The sequence below is a fragment of the Ctenocephalides felis genome, unplaced genomic scaffold, assembly GCF_003426905.1.
Source record: "Ctenocephalides felis isolate EL2017-DRISC unplaced genomic scaffold, ASM342690v1 CF-g0.4_SCAFFOLD_03572, whole genome shotgun sequence".
Lineage (NCBI taxonomy): Eukaryota > Metazoa > Arthropoda > Insecta > Siphonaptera > Pulicidae > Ctenocephalides > Ctenocephalides felis.
Genome location: NW_020539726.1, coordinates 45,013,384 through 45,032,818, shown reverse-complemented (window position 1 = coordinate 45,032,818; position 19,435 = coordinate 45,013,384). Strand labels below are relative to the sequence as shown.

The 19,435-nt window shown below is 30.6% G+C and overlaps 1 protein-coding gene across 1 annotated transcript; it reads left to right on the top strand.

Moving 5' to 3' along the window:
* The first annotated feature begins 508 nt into the window (after nucleotides 1-508).
* On the top strand, nucleotides 509-17,875 carry LOC113388574 (NKAP family protein-like). The gene is made up of 10 exons (XM_026625943.1): nucleotides 509-603; nucleotides 2,180-2,243; nucleotides 3,002-3,101; nucleotides 4,665-4,799; nucleotides 5,528-5,622; nucleotides 7,565-7,703; nucleotides 7,892-8,248; nucleotides 12,799-13,065; nucleotides 15,199-15,403; nucleotides 17,687-17,875. Exons 1-10 carry the CDS (start codon nucleotides 509-511, stop codon nucleotides 17,706-17,708), a joined length of 1,479 nt encoding a protein of 492 aa, XP_026481728.1. The 3' UTR covers nucleotides 17,709-17,875.
* The last annotated feature ends 1,560 nt before the right edge of the window (nucleotides 17,876-19,435 follow it).

The following is a 19,435-nucleotide window of genomic DNA, read 5'->3' as shown; positions in this document are numbered from 1 at the left end:
GCACGGTGCCATAATTGCCTCAAGACAGAATTCCACTTACAGCTAGTTCCTATTTTTTTTTCAAATTGACATTTAATAATTTAAAAAAATATTCAAGACTCATATTTGTTTTTTTTCCTTTTTTTACGATCACAAAGCAATCGTCGGACTCGAGTCAATATCATTTGTTTCATCATTCGAAAATTGTTCGTTTTCAAAATTTTAGTAATAGTCCATTTTTAACATGAAATATTGGAAAACTTAAGGTGAGCATATCAAATTTAACTAATTCACCGCAATCCATTGAAACGGTAATAAAAGTATAGAAAAAATATAAAAATTTATGTTATTTAAATAAATTGACATCTGATCTGAAAATCTTTGACATTGGTCAGAGGATCAATTGTAAAATTTTGACTTGTTATCCTATTAGGTGTAAAAGGGATAAACTTAATAATTTAATATAATATTTTTCAAATAAATCTCAATTTTTTTTTCAAATTTTCTCAATTTTTTTTCAGTAACAATAATGGGTTCGCGAAAAAGGCGATCATCAACTTTGAGGCCTTCGGGTTCAAGAAAAGGAATATTTAGAAGAAGAAGGATTTCTGAAAGCAGAGACAGGTAATTTTAGAAGTAACTAGTGGTGTATGGGTGGATATTAGTGATTAATCAAGATGTGTCTATACTGACTGTTATCCAAATCGTATTTTTTGGTAATAACATCATGTAGTAATAACTAATTTGATACAAGCTGGTAATAAATCTTAATAGATGATTATATGATATCATGCATGCTGATGCAAAAGGTCTAGTTCTAGTATATCATTTACCCTAGTAAATATCGTAAAATTTCTGTTCTAATTTTTTGAAGAAGTTTAAACTAGGTTGAAGACAATAATACAATTTGAATTTTTGTAAAATTAAAACTTTCCATCAGTTCGTTTTTTTATTTATATTATTCGTTTATTATTTTTAGGAAATATTTCTTACAACTTGCCAAAATCTAAATTTGATGATTGAATTTACTAGATTAAATTTTATCTTGAATCAGTATTGATTTTAGCTGATATTTTGGGATGCATATTATATATTTGTAAAATTTGGTGCCACAAAGATGATGATCACCATATCGGCAGTAATTTATAGACATTTAGTTGATTTTTAGTAATTTGCAATTAGATTTATGAAATTTAGTGATCTTGTCTGTGATTCGATTAAATCCAAAATTTTTACGGAAAAACTTTAACAAAATAAACCAAAGACTATGATCAAATTGATTATTAGATAGTTTTAGGTCTACATTCACTTTCCTGTTTTTTTTTAAGATGATGATTTTATTTATCATGATGATCACCATATTAAGAATAATTTATTGATACTTGGTTGATTTTTAGTATTTTGCAGCAAAATCTATAAAATATGATTATCTGATCTGAGATTCAATTAAAGGGTTACACCACTGTAGCAGTAAAAAAACGTATGTTTTTGCCATTTTTTTCGGACGGAAGGAAAAGTATTAAAATCATGATAATAAAGATAGTTATTTGTTGTACTTTAAAGAAACAAAATAAAATTTAATTGTAAAAAAAAAATTTAAAAATGGCGGTACCACAGCCATTTTGGCGAGCCACGGAAATCTGTGGCACGCAAAATAACTCCAACAATTGGAATTTTTTACAGTATATTTAAAATTACATTTTTAATTGCTCCCAGTATTTTATATTACTCTTTAGTAGAGCCTTTTCTTTATTTTTTGACTTGCATTTCTCTATTTTATATCCAATATTTCATATTGCTCGTCAAATGGACTCCACCTGTTAGTATTTTATTATGATAATGTTTATTACCATATTAGCAATAATTTATTAATATATAGTAGATCATTAATAATTTGTAGTAGGATATATGAAATACGGTGATCTTATCTGAAATCCATATCCGCAAAATGTTCAGAGAAAATTCAATTGTTCATTATTTTTATTTTTCTCTGAAGAGATATCTTCTCTTTGCTCTTTGTTCAAAACATCATTTTCATTGGTGAACCAAGCAAGACTTTGGTCTAATATTATACAAAGGAGAGACAAGAAAATATCCCAAAGAATATATTAAAAGCCTATCTTTTAAATTATTTCTTTCATTATTAACACATTGGAATGATATTGCAAATAGTTTTCTAATTTTTGTTAATTGTTTGCAGAAGATATGTCCTGGACAGAGATAATGGAGTCGTTCGATATGCTTCCGATAGCTCCAGAAGATCAGTAAGTGTTTTTGATTAAACTAAGTAACAAAATTGGTTAGCAAAAATCATATTATTATTTTTTACCCTCTTTTTAATATGAAAATGTACCAAGTTTTGTACTATTTTACAATTCTGATTAAATAAATGAGTTTTTAATAGCACTTGCTAAGGCACTTTAGTACATTTTTTAAAACAGAGCCAATTAGAATTTCAAATTTACAGTTTAAGAAATAGTCTTGATTCTAAACAACTGTTTGAAAATTGTGTCATTAGTTTTGCTGTGGTCTTGGAAATGTTATATAAGATTAGAACTAGATAAATTAGGATTTTTAGAACACATCAGATCAACATCAGTAACTGAAAGAGCAGGTGGATATACAACAAAGTCTAAATGAGATATTTAGAAAATGCTCAAGCAGGGCTATATTTTCTATTAGATTTTTTATAGTTATTAGTTCAATTTGTGAATAAAAAGTGAGATTAGAAAAATGATATTATTGCCTACAGTAAGTGTTCGCATTGTGATCACAGAGATTGGATATAGAATAATTATTTTTTACAATATTGACATCAAAATACATACTTGAAATGAAATTGTCTCGAAAGAAAAATCTAGGTTTAAATGAAGAAAAATAATAAAAATCAACCACACTAACCAAAAATAGCCACAGTTTGACCAATGCTTGTTCATCAAGTTTGACCTCGTAGAATTTTGGAACACCCTGTTTTATTGATCTTTTATAAATTTTATAAATTTGACTTTTATCTTCCGAAAAGGTTTCGAATGTGCCAAGCCGTACACGGATGGCTGATTATGTAATGGCACAGCCATCGTTTGCCAATATGATGGCTAACCAGGACATGTCCAGGAACAGAGGTAAATAAATATTTTATCTAATTTATCTACAATAAATTGATAACAAAGTAATAACATGTTTACCATCTGATTTCACGCCTAATTTTATATTAACACGATTTATACATATTTTTTTAACGAAGGCATATTCGAAGCATTTGGTGGAAGACCAAGATTCGTTTTTTCAGTATTACGTGGTAAACGCATGGTATTTATGTGGGTCACGAAAAAAAATCAACTTTGAATAATTAATTAGCCTTTTCTTAAATCTACGTCTGTATTACTACCTGTGTGTACGAGTGTCTACCTAAAGACTACATCCAGTGTGCCAAATTTTACTTCAGCATTTATCTGATTGTTTGACTGAGTTAAATTATTGAGAATTCTAATTTGTTATTATGGATGTAGTTTTTTTTTAGAAATGTAATTCGAATTTTCAAATATTTTATTATTGATATTGAATGTGGAATTTTTAATACTTAGGTGTCTGGTTGGTTCGTACAGCAGTGTCACTCCTGTAGAAAAATACATTCCTAACTAAAGTGTTAAATATTATGATTACTGATTTTCAAAAATAGGAAATTGGACTTTTTATTGACTTCCCGTAGGGTAAGTTATTGTAATGGGCCGAAAATCGGAATTGAAAATTTTTACATTTCTCGACGTTTTGAAGGTTTCTGAACGTTTTGGCATACTTCAGAAAAAATGGATGTGTGTGTGTGTATGTATGTATGGATACAAATTTTCGCCCGCGTTTTCGGGCGTACGGATCAACCGATTTGAATGGTTTAAAAAACATTCGATTCCTATTGATAAGGAGATGTGCTGATTAGTTTTTGGCAAAGGCAGGTCCAGCAGTTACGGAGATAAGGAGCAAAGAGTGCAGAAAATAGAAATCGAGTTTTTGAGAGAACGGAGCATCCGATTTGAATGATCTAAAAACATTCAATTAGTAATAATTGGGAGAAGGGGTTATTAATTTTTCGCAAAGGCAGGGCCAGCCATTTCGGAGATACAGAGCTAAATGTACAAAAAATGGCAGTTTTTGAGAGAACTAAGCGTCCGATTCAATTGATTCAAAGAACTTTCTGCTTGTCTTAACAAAATAATTGATTTTGAAAAAAAATTTTTGTTCCATTTTTTTTTTTTTTTTTTTTTTTTTAATTTTTTTTTGTATATCGAAAATAATTCAGATTTTATTTTTAATTTTGACTGTAGTTCTAATATACTTTAAACAAATAATTTCAACTCCCATTTCAATTTATATAATTCTTATAATATACGTTACGGTACGGGAAGTACCAGCAATTTGCCTTAAGGCACGATGCCACCCACCCCACTAGTTTATTTTTTCAGAAAATCAGAAACATGTTCTCGAATGAGCCATCAGATTAACTTATTTAGTAAAAAATGTTTTATGAAATTTCTGGAAAAACACTATTTTTCATATCACACATATATGACTGACATCAACAAATATTAAATTTTTTTCTCTGACATGGCTTATGCGGAGTTTCTTAGCGTCAGACACATATGACTGACATGGCAATTAACGTGTTAAATCATACTTTTTTTTTTTTTCAGTTCTTTACAATCAGACTTTTGACCATTTAATGCAAGAGCACATTGAAAAGTTGGAAAGCCTTATAAAAAAATACAGAGAGAAGGGGCTTAGGGCACCATCATTCTGTTTGTGTGGAAACAAAAGAGGTAAAATAGGTAAGACAAATGAAATGTAGATCCAATTTTTTATGCATTTTTGCTGGTGTTACTAGAACAAAATGAACAATAATTGGATTTTGATTGATCTGTTAACAAAATTTTTACCTATACATCTGCTACTTGATTCGAATAAATAGTGATAAAGTAACAAAATCTGGTAATTGAGATATTTATTCTGAAGTCAATAAGTTAACAATACGACAAAGTCAATAAGTGCAATGGTGATTTGAGTAAAAATCCAATTTTTGATTTGATGCATCATTACTGGTGTTACAGTAACAAAATTAATAAAATCATTGTTGACTAAAATTTTAACTGAAAAATCAGGATTTGCAGCTCGATAGATAGATCTATCAATTCATTAATAACTAATAAAAAAAATATACTCATTATCAATATATTGATTGATGTTTAAGATGCTATAAATAAAATGCATTTTCTCGATGCCCAAGTTTTTTGTTCTGATAATTGTTAGTTCTTTACTCGAAAACTTCTCCTTGTATTCTAATTATATTATTGACATATATAATATATATATATATATATATATATATATATATATATGATTTAGTAGTTAATTTTGATGTTGAAATATATGAGTTCTTGAGGGCGATACATCAAACAAAGAAAAGGCAAAGATTTATAAAATAATCTTTAATTCGTTTGGAATTAAAGATTATTTTATGAATCTTTGCCTTGACAAAGAAATTTATAATTATTTCCAGGTAAAATAGTAAAAAGATCTTGTAGTTTGATACCACTTAAAGGTTCTTCAAGCTCTTTTTTTGTGCGAAGACCTCATCACAGATTTACAAAAAGTGTAAGTATTTCATATATACAAATGTATATAAAAATATATTATATATTATATATATAATATATATATATATACACAGACCTTTGCTAATTTGAATGTCAATCGAGTAATATATAATAAAATATAATATGCATTATGTAATTATCCAAAGAATATCATGATAACTATTATTTTTATTTTTCATCAGAAATTGTATTTTAAGCGAAATTCATCCTATTGGCAAGTTGCAATTTCAATAATTGTTTTTGTGTATACATATTTCAATACAAAGACATTTTTTAATTAATAAAGTTTTGCTTGCTAATAATATAAAATAATTTATATTCCAATTTTCAAAATACAAATATAAACTAGTTGTAAGGGGCATCATCGTTCCTTAAGACAAAGTGCTGAAACTTTGCAAACCGTAATTTAAATTTTTTAAAAGTTGTTAATCCTAATTCAAACATTTTTTGAAAAATTTGAAAAATTATATTTTTTTTTAATTTTGAATTTTTAAAAAAATCTGAACTACTTTTAACATTTTTGAGAATAATTGAGCAATTTTCCAAGCCGCAATTTAAAATTTTCAAAAGCTTTTTTAATCCTAAATTTAATTTTTTTGAAAAATTTGAGAAAACTCAATTTTTTGAGCATTTTGAATTATTTGGAACAAAACCGAACTATTTTAACATTTTTGAGAACAATTGAGCAATTTCCCAACCCGTAATTTAAAACTTTCAAAAGTTTTTAATCTTAATTTAAACATTTTTGGAAAATTTTGAAGAAAATGGATTTTTTGAGAATTTTGAAGTTTAAAAAAATATCTGAACTGTTTTTTAACATTTTTGAGAACATAATAATTTTTCAAATTATTTGGTAATATTGAATTTTTTTTAAAGCGATCGCGCTATGTGGCTGTTTTAGATACGAAATATCGAAGCGCCTAAGCGCTCCGTTTAAAAATCTTGGAACCCATAGAAATGTAAATAACATTTGAACTCATTATTGAAATACCTGATAAATTGACGTGCATGTATTTAATGATCACTTTTGACCACCAAGGCATTTTTATAAACTTCTTCATTGAATCTCCGAAACCGCTAAACCTGCCTTTTAAAAAAATCAAATATTTCTAAAATTCCGTGAATTTTTTTTGAACAATTCAAATCGAATGCTCTGTTCTCTCACAAAGTTAATTTCCATTTTTTGCGAACTTGGTCCCGTATCTCCGAAATGGCTGGACCTGCCTTTGCCAAAAACGAAGGAATCGAATGTTTTTTGAACCATTCAAATCGGTTGACCCGTGCTCTCGAAATCGGCGACAAAAAATTGTATCCGCACATACACAGATACATACATACACCCACACACACGGTTGATATAATTATATACATTAATAAATTAATGTAGCTTATTCACGGAGGATTCACAACCATGATGGAATATTTGATAGGAGAATTTTCCTGTTTATAAAAATTTATTTCAGATTTTATTTGTTATTACTATTTTTATTATTACTTATAATTTTTATTACTACTTTTATTCATTACTCTTATTTATTTATTTCTATTATTTTTATTACTATTATTATCTTTCCGTAGGGCAAGTTATAGTAATCGCAAAAAAATCGAAAATGGAAATTTTTTATATATCTTTACGTTTCAAAACCTTCTAAACATTTTGGCATACCTTAGAAAAAATGAATGTATGTGTGTGCGCGCGTGTGCGGATACAAACTTTCGTCGACGATTTCGGGAACACGAATGAAGCGATTTGAATAATTCAAAAAACATTCGATGCGTATTGATAAGGAGACGTGCTGATTAGTTTTTGGCGAAGGCAGGTTTAGCCGTTCCGAAGATACGGGGCAAAAAGTGCCAGGAACGATAACTCAGTTTTTGAGAGAACGGGGCGTCCGATTTGAATAATTCAAAATTACATAGTTTTTTGTATTTCTTCACAGTTTCGCCAATGTCACGTAAATCACAATCACAAACACAATACCAAAGCGATGGACGACCTATCTTCAGATTTTTCAGATAACGATGATTGCAATGCACTTGCACCTTACCAACGCCGAAACAAAAGAAGTCACAAAAAACGTAAGTCTCTCATAATGCCACCCACAATATAATTCTGCTATTCATCTGTATCTTTTACCCCCAGCTCTAACCCGGAGCAACGTCCGCCGCGGTCTTGTGAACCACCAAGAGGCCGAAGAGGATACCAAAAAGTCCGGCACTATGGCCCAGGAGGTGCAAACGGAAAAAACCTCCATCTTCTTCCAAAGTGGCGCCCAAAAAAAGCGTCCAATCGACCGACAACTCTACCCAAGTCACCCCTAAGAAATCTGTCGCCGTAGTCGCCAAAGTGACGACTCGACAGAAGGGCGCGAATCGAAAGAAAACTGCCAAGAAAAATAATAAGAAGGGCAAGAAGGGCCGAGAAGATGACGATGACGAAGATTTTTCCTATTCGAGCAGCGACGAGGAAAATCGGAGTGGTGATAGGTATGATGAGGATGAATCGAGTGATGATGAGGATTATAGAAGGAAAAATAAGAAAAAGAAGACTGGTGATAGGAAGAGAAAACGCGACGAAGATGGTGATTCGAGTTCATCGGATGATGATTCGGATCGATCTAGAGGTAAATAGATAATAACACCATCAGTAGAAGCTATTTTCTAAAAGTAAATTGTGAGAAAATTTGATTTGATAATCGAAAATAATTTTTTTGCATATCTTGACGTTTCAGAGGTTCCTGAATATTTTGGCATACCTCAGAAAAAATGGATGCGTTTGTGTGTGTGTATTTAAGTATGTATGTACGTATGATATTGAATGGTTCAAAAGGCATTCGATTCCTGATTAGTTTTTGGCAGAAGGAACTACTCTGTACAGTTTAGAGACCTGGACTGTAAGAAGATTTTTCTTAGAAATAAGTTACATAGTAAAATAAAGATATGAAATTTTCGAAATACTTCATAAATGGCAGAAAACGAAATGTGAACCAACAAAAAGCTGATGAAAATGATGAATATTGTGTGTTGTTCTGTACGGATCAGAGACATGGACTAAATTTCAATTACCTGATATAAATTTGTGGTTGTTACTTCTTAAAAATGCAATGCGGAAAACGCCGACATTTTTGTGAATATTTTACTCCAAAATTGGTTTAAAAAAAATACATACTAAAATATATATTAGCATTTATTAATTGTTTATAACTAATAAAATTAATGAACTTTTATTATATCACTGAAAAAAATTTTGTTTTAAATGTTTGTTAGTTTATTTTATCATTTATAGAGAATTTTTAAAAAACATGGTCCTATAATGCTGGTCATAAATCAATAATTCAGCACTTTTCAATATTTTATTGAGAAATATTCAATCTCGATAATTATTAGAGACCTATGGAAAATATAAATAATCAAACGAGAAAGCTTTCATATAATATATTCACCATCAGTAGAATCGTTTGTTTGACTAGATTATCGAAAATAAATTGTTTTGCATATCTTGACGTTTCAGAGGTTCCTGAATATTTTGGCATACCTAAGAAAAAATGGATGTGTGTGTGTGTATGTATGTATGTATGTATGTATGTATGTATGTATGATTTTGAATGTTTCAAAAAGCATTCGATTCTATTGACAGGGAGATGTGCTGATTAGTTTTTGGCAAAAGCAGGTCCAGCCATGTTGGATATACGGTGCAAAGAGTGCAGAAAATAAACTAGTATTTGAGAGAACGGAACATCCGATTTGAATCATCTAAAAAAAATTATATTCGTAATAACGAGTAGAAGTGGTGATTAGTTTTTGGCAAAGGCAGGTTCAGCCATTTCGGAGATACAGTGCTAAATGTGCAAAAAATGGCAGTTTTTGAAAGAAATAAGCATTCTATTTTAATAATTTAAAAAACTTGTTGCTTGTATTGTCAGTACAATTGCTTTTGAATCTATTTTTTTATATCGAAATATAGTTCAGATTTTAATTTTAATTTTTGCTAATTAAAAATTTAAATCTCACTTATATACTTAAAATGAATATTTTCAACTTTGCAATTCAGTTTATATAATTCTTATAAATATTGGACAATGTTACAGTATTTCTTTATAATAATCTATTTGAAAACATTCAATATTCTTCAAACATTTCGTTACGGTACGGGAAGTTCCAGCAATTTACATTAAGGCCATCAATAAATTTTAATATTTTCGAGAAATTTGAAAAAAAAGTTATAATAAATGAAGAAATTTTTTGTTTTTTATTCAGAGTTTTTAAATTTCTTGAAAGTTTTTTATACTCATTCATGTTGGTTGATCCATATCGTCAAAAATGTTAGATTTTCGACCCCCAAATGGCATTTTCACTTTTTTTCTGTGACCCCCAAACCGCTGGATCTGTCTTTGTAAAAATTCAATCACTTCATTGCGTCAATACAAGTTTAATGTTTTTTGAATCATTCAAATCAGATGCACAGTACTCTTACAAACTTAATTGTCATATTCTGCACTCTTTGCTCCGTATCTGCGAAACAACTGGACTTGTCTTTGCCAAAAACTAATCAGCACAACACCCTTTCAATAGGAATCGAATGCTTTTTGAACCATTTTAATCGTTTAATCCGTGCTCCCGAAAACGTGGATAAAAAGTATCCGCACATATAAACACTCACACATACATAATTTTTTTCTAACGATAACTTATGCCAAAATGTTCAGAAGTCTCTGAAACGTAAATGCAAAAAAAAAATTCATTTTCGACTTTTGGACATTTACAGTGAGTTCAATATTTATTATTCAGGTCTTTTTTAAGGTATTTAGGTTTTACATTTAAACAATTGGTTAAAAAGGGCTGAGTGCTCGAAACAAAATTTTCGTGTTTAAGTAATTTTTCACAAAACGATTGCATCGGTGCATACAAAATGGTGTATACAGGGTTTTAGTAAATTTTATCTAGTTTCTGCTGAGCTAATTAAAACAGAGTACACAGAACAAAATTTCAATATTATTTGAAGAAATTTAAAAGAATGTTCCTAATCCATATATTGTTCAATACGTTCCAGAGTAATTCACAATAGTTCCATTTTTTACAAATTTTTTTGTATAGGGGAATATAAAACAGTTTTTACAAAATCAAATCAGTCAAATTTCATCTAGTTTTTGCTAAGCTAATTAAAAAAAAGTACATGGAACAAAATTTCAAATATTTAAAAAAATGTAAAAGAGTGTCCCGAATACATATATTGTCAGGGCCGGATTTAGAAATTTGGCGCCCCGGGGCACTGACAAAAATGCCGCCCCATCCCTGAAATTTTACGAACTTTCGTACTTTTTTTTAAAGCAATCGCGCTGCTTCAGTTGCGTAGGGACAAAATATAGAAGCGCGTAAGCGCCGCGTCGCAGTCAACTGATAAACAATGTTATAGAACGCATATAAATGTAAACAAAATTTATGCTTATTATTATAATATCTTTAAAATATCTGATATCTTAATGCGCATATGTCTTATGATCACTTTTGTCCGCCAAATGTTTCTTTCTCAAATTTTTTATTGGATCATCGAAACCGCTAAACCTGCCCCCCACAAATCTAAGCAGTTATTTATTCTGTAATTTTTATGAATGATATTGGACGCTTTTTTTCTCAAAAACGAAACTATCATTTTTGGAATTTTGACCCGTATCTTCAAAACAGTTGGTTCTGCCTTGGCCAATAACTAATCAGCACGTCTCCTTATCAATAGGAATTGAATCATTTAAATCGGTTAATCCATGTTCTCGAAATTGACTTGAATAATTAAAAAATATTAGATTTGTATTGATGGAGAGATTTTGGGACAAGCAATTACGAAAAATGGTAATTGAGTTTCGATTTTTCTTCTCTGAAACAGCTACGCTGCGCGATTGCTTTACAAAAAGTTCATAATTTTCAAAAAAATTCAAAATACGAAAAATGTCTTTTAAAAGTCTTTTTTTTTCATTTTTCAAAAAATTTTAAAGCTCTTTATAAAATGTAATTTTTAATACGGGATGTTTCAGTAATTTGTTAGACACAATGCCATGAGTCAGTAGTAAGCTTGGAAGTGCACAAATTCGTCATTTTAAGAGGGCTCGAGAACTGAAGAACATATTTTTCTTAAACTTTCAGCTTGTTCACGGATCTTTATATTAGCCAAATTGCCAAATTTGATAACTTATTAACCACATTGATAATTTACGTTCGGAGAGGGAGGCAAGGCAAAATAATAAATTTTAGTTATCGGTTTTTTCAATCCAAATTTTGCATTGCAATCGTATTATATTTTATTAATTATATTTCTTGAAATAAAAAATGTTGTTAAAAAAAGTTGATTATATTGTATAGATTTTTTTTTCTCACTATCCAAATTTTGCCGCCCCCCAAAATTTGCCGCCCTGGGCAGTAGCCCCGATTGCCCCTACTGTAATCCAGCACTGATATTGTTCAATACGTTCCAGATTATTTCATAATAGTTTCATATTTTCACAAAAATTTTCGTATAGGAGAATATAAAACAGTTTATACAAAATTTTAGTAAATTATATCCAGTTTCGCTATGCTAATTAAAAAAGAGTGCACGGAACTAAATATCAATGTTATTTGAAAAAAAATTAAAAAAGTCTCCCGAATCCTTATATTGTTCAATACGTTTTAGAGTAATTTAAAATTGTTTCATTTTTTTACAAAAAAGTTTGCATCGGGGCATACAAAATGATATATATACAGGATTTTTGTAAAGTTTATCTAGTTTCTGCTGAGTATATTAAAAAGAGTACACGGAAAAAAATTTCAATGTTATTTAAAAAAAAGTGTTCAATACGTGCTAGAGTAATTCACAATAGTTTCATTTTTTCACAAAATTGTTCGTATAGGGAAATATAAAACATTTTATAAAAGATTTTAGTAAATTTTATCCAGTTTTTGCTAAGCTAATTAAAAAAGAGTGTACCGGACAAAATTTCTATGTTTTTATGAACCTATCTGCACACACCCACACATTATATCCATTTTTTCTAAGGTATGCCAAAATGTTCAGAAACCTCTGAAACGTAAAGATACGCAAAAAAATCATTTTTATTGATCTATTATTTACTCATATCGGAAAGTTCTCACAACTTACCACAATGCTTAATGCTTCTTACATTTAGTTTTTTTTTTTTAATTTTAGATCGAAAACGCAAAAGAGCCCGATCCTCCGCAACAGATTCCAATGAAGATTCCCAATCATATGTCTCATCTTCGGAAGATGATGATAGAAAACCTCAGCCAAAGAAAACTACTAAGAAAGGCAAAAAGAAGAACACCAAGGGTGCTGGTAAATCTGTGAAGACGAAGAAACCAGTTGGTGTCAAAAGAAGAAAGCCGACCAGGACTATGAGAAAAAGGATACCTGCCAAGAGGAGAAGAGTGGATACAATATTATTTGGAGACGGAGGTAACCAAGGCAAAATACTAAAATTAACTTCCCGAAGGAGAAGTTTATGTTTTCATCAAAAAATCCGAATCGCTAATTTTATGTTTTCTCGACGTTTCAAGCCATTCTGAATCGAATGAGACCAAACTTAATGAAAAAGTATGTGTGTGTGTATGTGTGTGTATGCCTGTGTGTGTGTGAACAGATTTTTTGCCGTAAATCGACGTTTTCTCCAAAACGGATGGACCGATTTTAAAAATTTAAAAGCCATTCGATGTATCTCGATGAGGACTGGGGTTTTTGAGTTTTGTGCGGCAATCGGCCGGGTCGTTTCTTTGTAAATTGCAGAAAAGTGAAAAAATTTTGTCCACGTTTTAGCCCGCAATTTTGAATCGATTTTGAAAATTCAAAAACCATTCGATAAATATTGGTTGGGAATCGTGCTGATTAGTTTTTGGTAAAGATCGGCCGGGCTGTTTTCTTGTAAGTTTTTTTAAAAAAAAACATCGTCAATTTTTATGATTTTTTTTAACGGTAGACTATGGTCTTGTAGATCATACTAAATTGTGACGGCCCTACGACAAGCCGTTTAATTTTGAAAATTTTTCAAAGTTTGCAAAAATTAGTATCGTTTTTCGGCGTTTGTCCAAATTATACCTTTGATCGACGTTTCCTCAAAAACGCCTGAACCGATTTCAGAAATTTAAAAGTTATTTGATCTATCTCAATTAGCATTATTGTTTGTAAGTTTTGTGAGACGATGTTTCGAGCCGTTTTTTTGTAATTTGGGAAAACTTACCGTCCACGAGCATGTAAGCTCATTCTACCGAATTGATTTTGAAAAATCAAAGACTGCTCGAAAGATATTAGTTGGGAATGATACTGACTAGTTTTAGGTAAAAATCTACCGAGCCGTTTTTTTGTAATTAACTATTGAAAAAAAAACTGTTGCCTTTAGGCAAATTGCAGGAACTTCTCGTACCGTAACATATAGATTTTTATAAATATTGTAACATTGGCAGTTGAAATTATTTGTTTAAAGTATATTATAGCTTGTCATAATTAAAATTAAAATCTGAATTATTTTCAATATACAAAAATTTTTTTTGAAAATATTTTATTTCCAAAACCAATTATTTTGTTGAAACAAGCAGAAAGTTCTTTAAATAATCCAAATCGGACGCTTACTTCTCTCAAAAACTGCCATTATTCACATATTTAGCTCTGTATCTTCGAAACCGCTGGACCTATTTTTGCTAAAAACTAATTACCACTTCTTCCCGTCATTACGAATTGAATGTTTTTTTGATCATTCAAATCCGATGCTCCGATCTCTCAAAAACTCGATTTGTATTTTCTGTACTCTTTGCTTCGTATCTCCTTAACGGCTGGACCTGTTTTTGCCAAAAACTAATCAGCACATCCCCCTATTAATAGGGATCGAATGTTTTTAAACCATTCAAATCGGTTGATCCGTGCGCCCGAAAAGGTGGTCGAAAAAATGCGGACTGAGGTATGCCAAAATGTTCAGAAACCTTCAGAACGTCGAGAAATACAAAAATTTTCTTTTTCGATTTTTGGCCCATTACTATAACTACCCTAAGGAAAGTTAAAAACTGTTCGAAAGATATTAGTTGGGAATGATACTGATTAGTTTTAGGTGAAAATCTACCCAGCCGTTTCTTGTTGTATTTCAATTAACTGTTGAAAAAAAAAATTTAAGCCAATTTTTATGGAACTTTTTTTGGCGATATATATATCATGGTCTTATAGAACTTACTGAAATATCACGGCCTTACAAGTAGTTTAATTTTAAAAATTCATTAAAGTTTGAGAAAATGAGTAGTTTTTTTTACGTTTGTTAAAATTAAAATTACACGATTTAATTACTTAGGCGATAGAGTACTTGGTCTTAATAATCATACTAAAAAAATAAAAATTGTTGATTTTTGAAAATTTGCTTTTAGAAAATACTCCGAGTCAACATGTTCGTTCGTTTTCAATTATGTGTAATAGAACCACTCTGAATACTTTTAATCTCTCATAAATTAATTTATATTTTATTAAGTCGATTATTTACACATATCGGGAAGTTAATGTAACTTGCCTCAAGGCAAAATACCAATACCAACTAGTTTATTTGTTTTTTGTTAGAACTGATGGATCAAGATGATGCGGTTAGTAACGGATCAATGCCGGGCCAAAGGGGCAGCCGAGAGATCGAAGTTTTGTTCAGATCGAGTGATTTTGGAATGTGCGAATGCAAGAACAATTGGTATGACAGGTGCGTCTGCGGACGAAAATCGAGTGGCGGTCTGATGCAGGATGCTGACAAGGATAAAGATCTAGAAGATTTGAGGTATGTAATCAATGGATCATCCAGTAAACTATAATAATATAGTTTAACTACCGTAGGGTAGTTATAGTAATGGACCGAAAATCAAAAATGAAAAGTTTTGCATTTCTCGACGTTTTGAAGGTTTCTGAACATTTTACTGGCATACCTCAGAAACTAAATGGATGTGGGTGTGTGTTTTGTAAGTCCGCATTTTTTCGTCCACGTTTTCGGACGGATCAACTGATTTGAATAGTTCAAAAAACATTCGATTCCTATTGATGGGGGAGATGTGCTGATTAGTTTTTGGCAAAGGCAGGATCAAACGTTACGGAGATACGGAGCAAAGGGTGCAGAAAATACAAATCGAGTTTTTGAGATAACGGAGTATCGGACTTGAATGATATAAAAAACATTCAATTTGTAATGGTTGAGAGAAGTGGTTATTAGTTTTTGGCAAAGACAGGTCCCGGCATTTCGAAGATACAGAGTTAAATGTGCAAAAAATGGCAGTTTTTGAATAAACCAAGCGTCCGATTTGAATGATCTGAAAAACTTTCTGCTTGAATTTACAAAACAATTGCTTTTGAGGATAAAAAATTATTACATCTTTTTTCATTTTCTACAAAATATTTTTGTAATTTTGGATTGATAATTTAAAAAATTACCCAGGCTAAGCACAGTCTAAGCGCCACTCTGGTACAAACGCTTACCCAAGTGCGTTTAGACTGTTTACGTACTGGAGTACTTTTCCAATTTTGTGAAAACTATTGGAAAATGTGACAATGCCGTCAAACTAAGCACAGTATAAGTGAAAATATCGCACAGAATTATTTGCAAATGCGTTTAGACTGTGACTATACGGAAGCACTTCAATTCAATTTTGTGTAAATTAGGCCGGATTTAGAATTTTGGCGCCCTGGGGCACTGACAAAAATGCCGCCCCACCCCAGCATTAATAGTTAAATAATTTTTATATAAAAACTCATTTCAAATTGATTACGCATTACATACTTTAAATAGTGGTGCTTGGCATAGCGCCTTAAGGCAAATTGCTGGAACTTTCCGTGCCGAAAATCAAAATTTATAAAAAAAAAAATTTAAACTTTGTAAAAATTTGACTTTTTTTGAAAAATTAGGGTTTTTTCATATTTTTTTAAAGCGATAAACGAGTCCAAATATAGAAGCGCGTAAGCGCCGCGTCGCAGTATAACGGATAAATAATGTTACAGAACCCATAGAAATGTAAATAAAATTTATACTTATTATTAAAATATCTGATAATTGTGTCTAATGATCACTTTTGACCGCCACATGTTTTTTCAAATATCGATTTTTTTTTATTGGATCACCGAAACCCCTAGAATTGCCTCCCACAAATTTAAGCAGTTCTTCATTTTGTCTATACATGTAAATTTTAATGATATTAGACGGTCCGTTTCTCAAAAACTGAATTATCGTTTTTGGCATTTCGGCCCGTATTTTCGAAAAAATTGGACCTGTCTTGGCCAATAACTAATCAGCACGTCTCGTTATCAATAGGATTATTTCATTAACATTCAAATAAAATTCAATTTTAATACATGAAAGTTCATAATTTTCGAAAACATTCAATGTTTTTTAAATTCAATTTTTTTCATTTTTAAACATTTTTTAAAGCTCTTTATAAAATGTAATTTTCAGCACGGAAAGTTTCAGTAACTTGCCTTAAGGCACAATGCCATGCGTCAATAGTTTAATTTTATTTTTGACACTATAAGCTTGGAAGTGCACAAATTCGTCATCTTAAGAGTGCTCGAGATCTGAAGAGCATTGTTTTTTAAATTTTGAGCTCATTTAGGAACTTTTAATTAGCAAAATTGCCAAATTTTGCAGTGAAATCGTATTATGTTTTGTTAATTATATTTCTTGAATAAAAAATGTTATGAAGTAAATGAGTTAATTATATTATATAAATTTTTTTTTCACTATCCAAATTTTGCCGGCCCCGAAAATTTGTCGCCCTGGGCAGTAGCCCCGACTACCCCTACTGTAAATCCAGCACTGGGCAACTATTTTTTTTTTTAAATTGAATTCGAAATGAAATGACGATTGTTAATGTTCTGGAAATAAATTGATTTATGATTTACTTTTGATTTGCTAAGATATAACAAGATAGCAAAAATAATGAAAGTTACAGTATTTATAATAATATATTTGAAAACGTTTAAAATTCCTCGAATATATCATTACGGTACGGGAAGTTTCAGCAATTTGCCTTAAGGCACGATGCCATACACCACTAGTTCATTTTTCATTCGTTTTCAGGAGACGATTCCATAAAGAATAAATCAAAACGATTATACCATCGCGGGAAGAGAAACGCTCGCCGGGAACGAAAAAAAAACAGAGCGAGCGATTTCAAAATTTAAAAAAAATATTGTAAATTTTATTCGAGACTATTATGATGACAATGGAGAAGGAGCAGATGGGGCCAGAAGACCCTTCCAGTCACCAATGGAGGTTTTAAATTTTTTGTAACTTTATATGATGATTTTGCTTATTTTTTTATTGATTTTGTGTTACGTGAACGAACAATTACTATCCTTCTTAAGAAATTTGGTGATTGTTTTATTTTTATAATGGATTTGTTATAATGCCTCTGTAGGACACAGGCCAAAATAAGGTGAGGGTTTCGAAACTCACAAGGCAAGTTTCAAAAAGTATCTCATGAAGTTAATTTTTCAAATATCGGATGAAGATTTTCTGTAGATATTATATCCTTCAAGTTAAAAATTTGGCAATAAGAAGAGATTACTCGTTATAGGTTTTTTTTCCTGTTTAATTTATAAACCCGACGAACTCCGTTTCGCCACCAGATGGTTTCGTGAGAAAGATGAAGAAATTTTTTGTTTGTTTTATATTTGAACAGGAAAAATTTGATTTTATTATACAACAGTAATGAATTTATTTCGATTACAAAAATCGAAGTGTTTTTTAGTTAAACTTCTCTAAGTAAATGAAAGTGAATCCGCAAATTATCCGTTTCATTGAAGTGCTCTTTGGTAAACCACATTTTTTGTTTTTTGGTCTGACGTTAACTAACTCGTGAACAGGCAACGTATAACTGCCCATGTGAAAAACAATGATTTTCTAAATAATCTATTTGAAATTTATCCCGCAAACACTAAGCGATTGGCCTTGCGACTTGTTATTGCGAACTGGAAATTGCAATCGTTTGAAGTCAAACGGAGGACCAGTCGGAATCATTGGTATGTCACCAAATCGCCAGCAATATTTGATTGAATGGTGAAATTCAGTGCGTGTACATCATTATTGTTTGCGGCAAGAATTGCTCGTTGACTTAACCAAGCATAATTCTGATAATTCTCACTAATGTCATTACTCGAATTTTTAATTACGGTGCGTGAAATTCCATCAATTTGCATTAATGCACGATGCCACCACTAATTTTCTTAGCTAAAAACCTTACGGAGCCCGAGACATTTCCAACGAATGAAAAATCGTCGAAATCGGTTCGTGCGTTCTGGAGTTATTTCGTCAGGAAGGAAAACTCGACTTATTTTTATATACTCGTATATGTAGATAACGATAATTGGTAATTGGTTTAAATATAACGTTTTTTTTAGCATGTTGTCATTGATGATTTGTCATTGTAATTGTTTTATTAATTGTTGATTGAATTTATTGATGTGCGTTGTGTGAGAAAGTTTGGATGAAAAAATATTTTGGCAATGTCAAAAAACTAAACTTGAAATTTCTCCGTGACTTACGTTCTTTTTAGATGCATCAACTGTAAAATGTAGAACATTATTAGGTTCTTTATAATACTAGGCAAAAACTAAATGTTCTAGAAATTAATTCTTTCTTGAATCATTATTTTCTTGCTGGATCAGATTTTTACACAGACTCTGGCAGGTCCATTGGTTTCGTAATTTTAAAAAAACAAGTGCTAAAGACAACTTTGTTTATAGATATCACTTTCTCTTCCAAGTCATATATAAATTTACTACACTTTTATCTTTCATACCTTAGATCTAATAATAAAGCTTGTTT

Excerpts from the sequence above, each read along its gene's own strand:
- LOC113388574 (XM_026625943.1), top strand. The coding sequence starts at position 509 with ATGGGTTCGCGAAAAAGGCGATCATCAACTTTGAGGCCTTCGGGTTCA. Across the intron at positions 8,249-12,798 it reads TGATTCGGATCGATCTAGAG|ATCGAAAACGCAAAAGAGCC; the intron begins GTAAATAGATAA and ends TTTTAATTTTAG. Across the intron at positions 15,404-17,686 it reads AAAGATCTAGAAGATTTGAG|GAGACGATTCCATAAAGAAT; the intron begins GTATGTAATCAA and ends ATTCGTTTTCAG.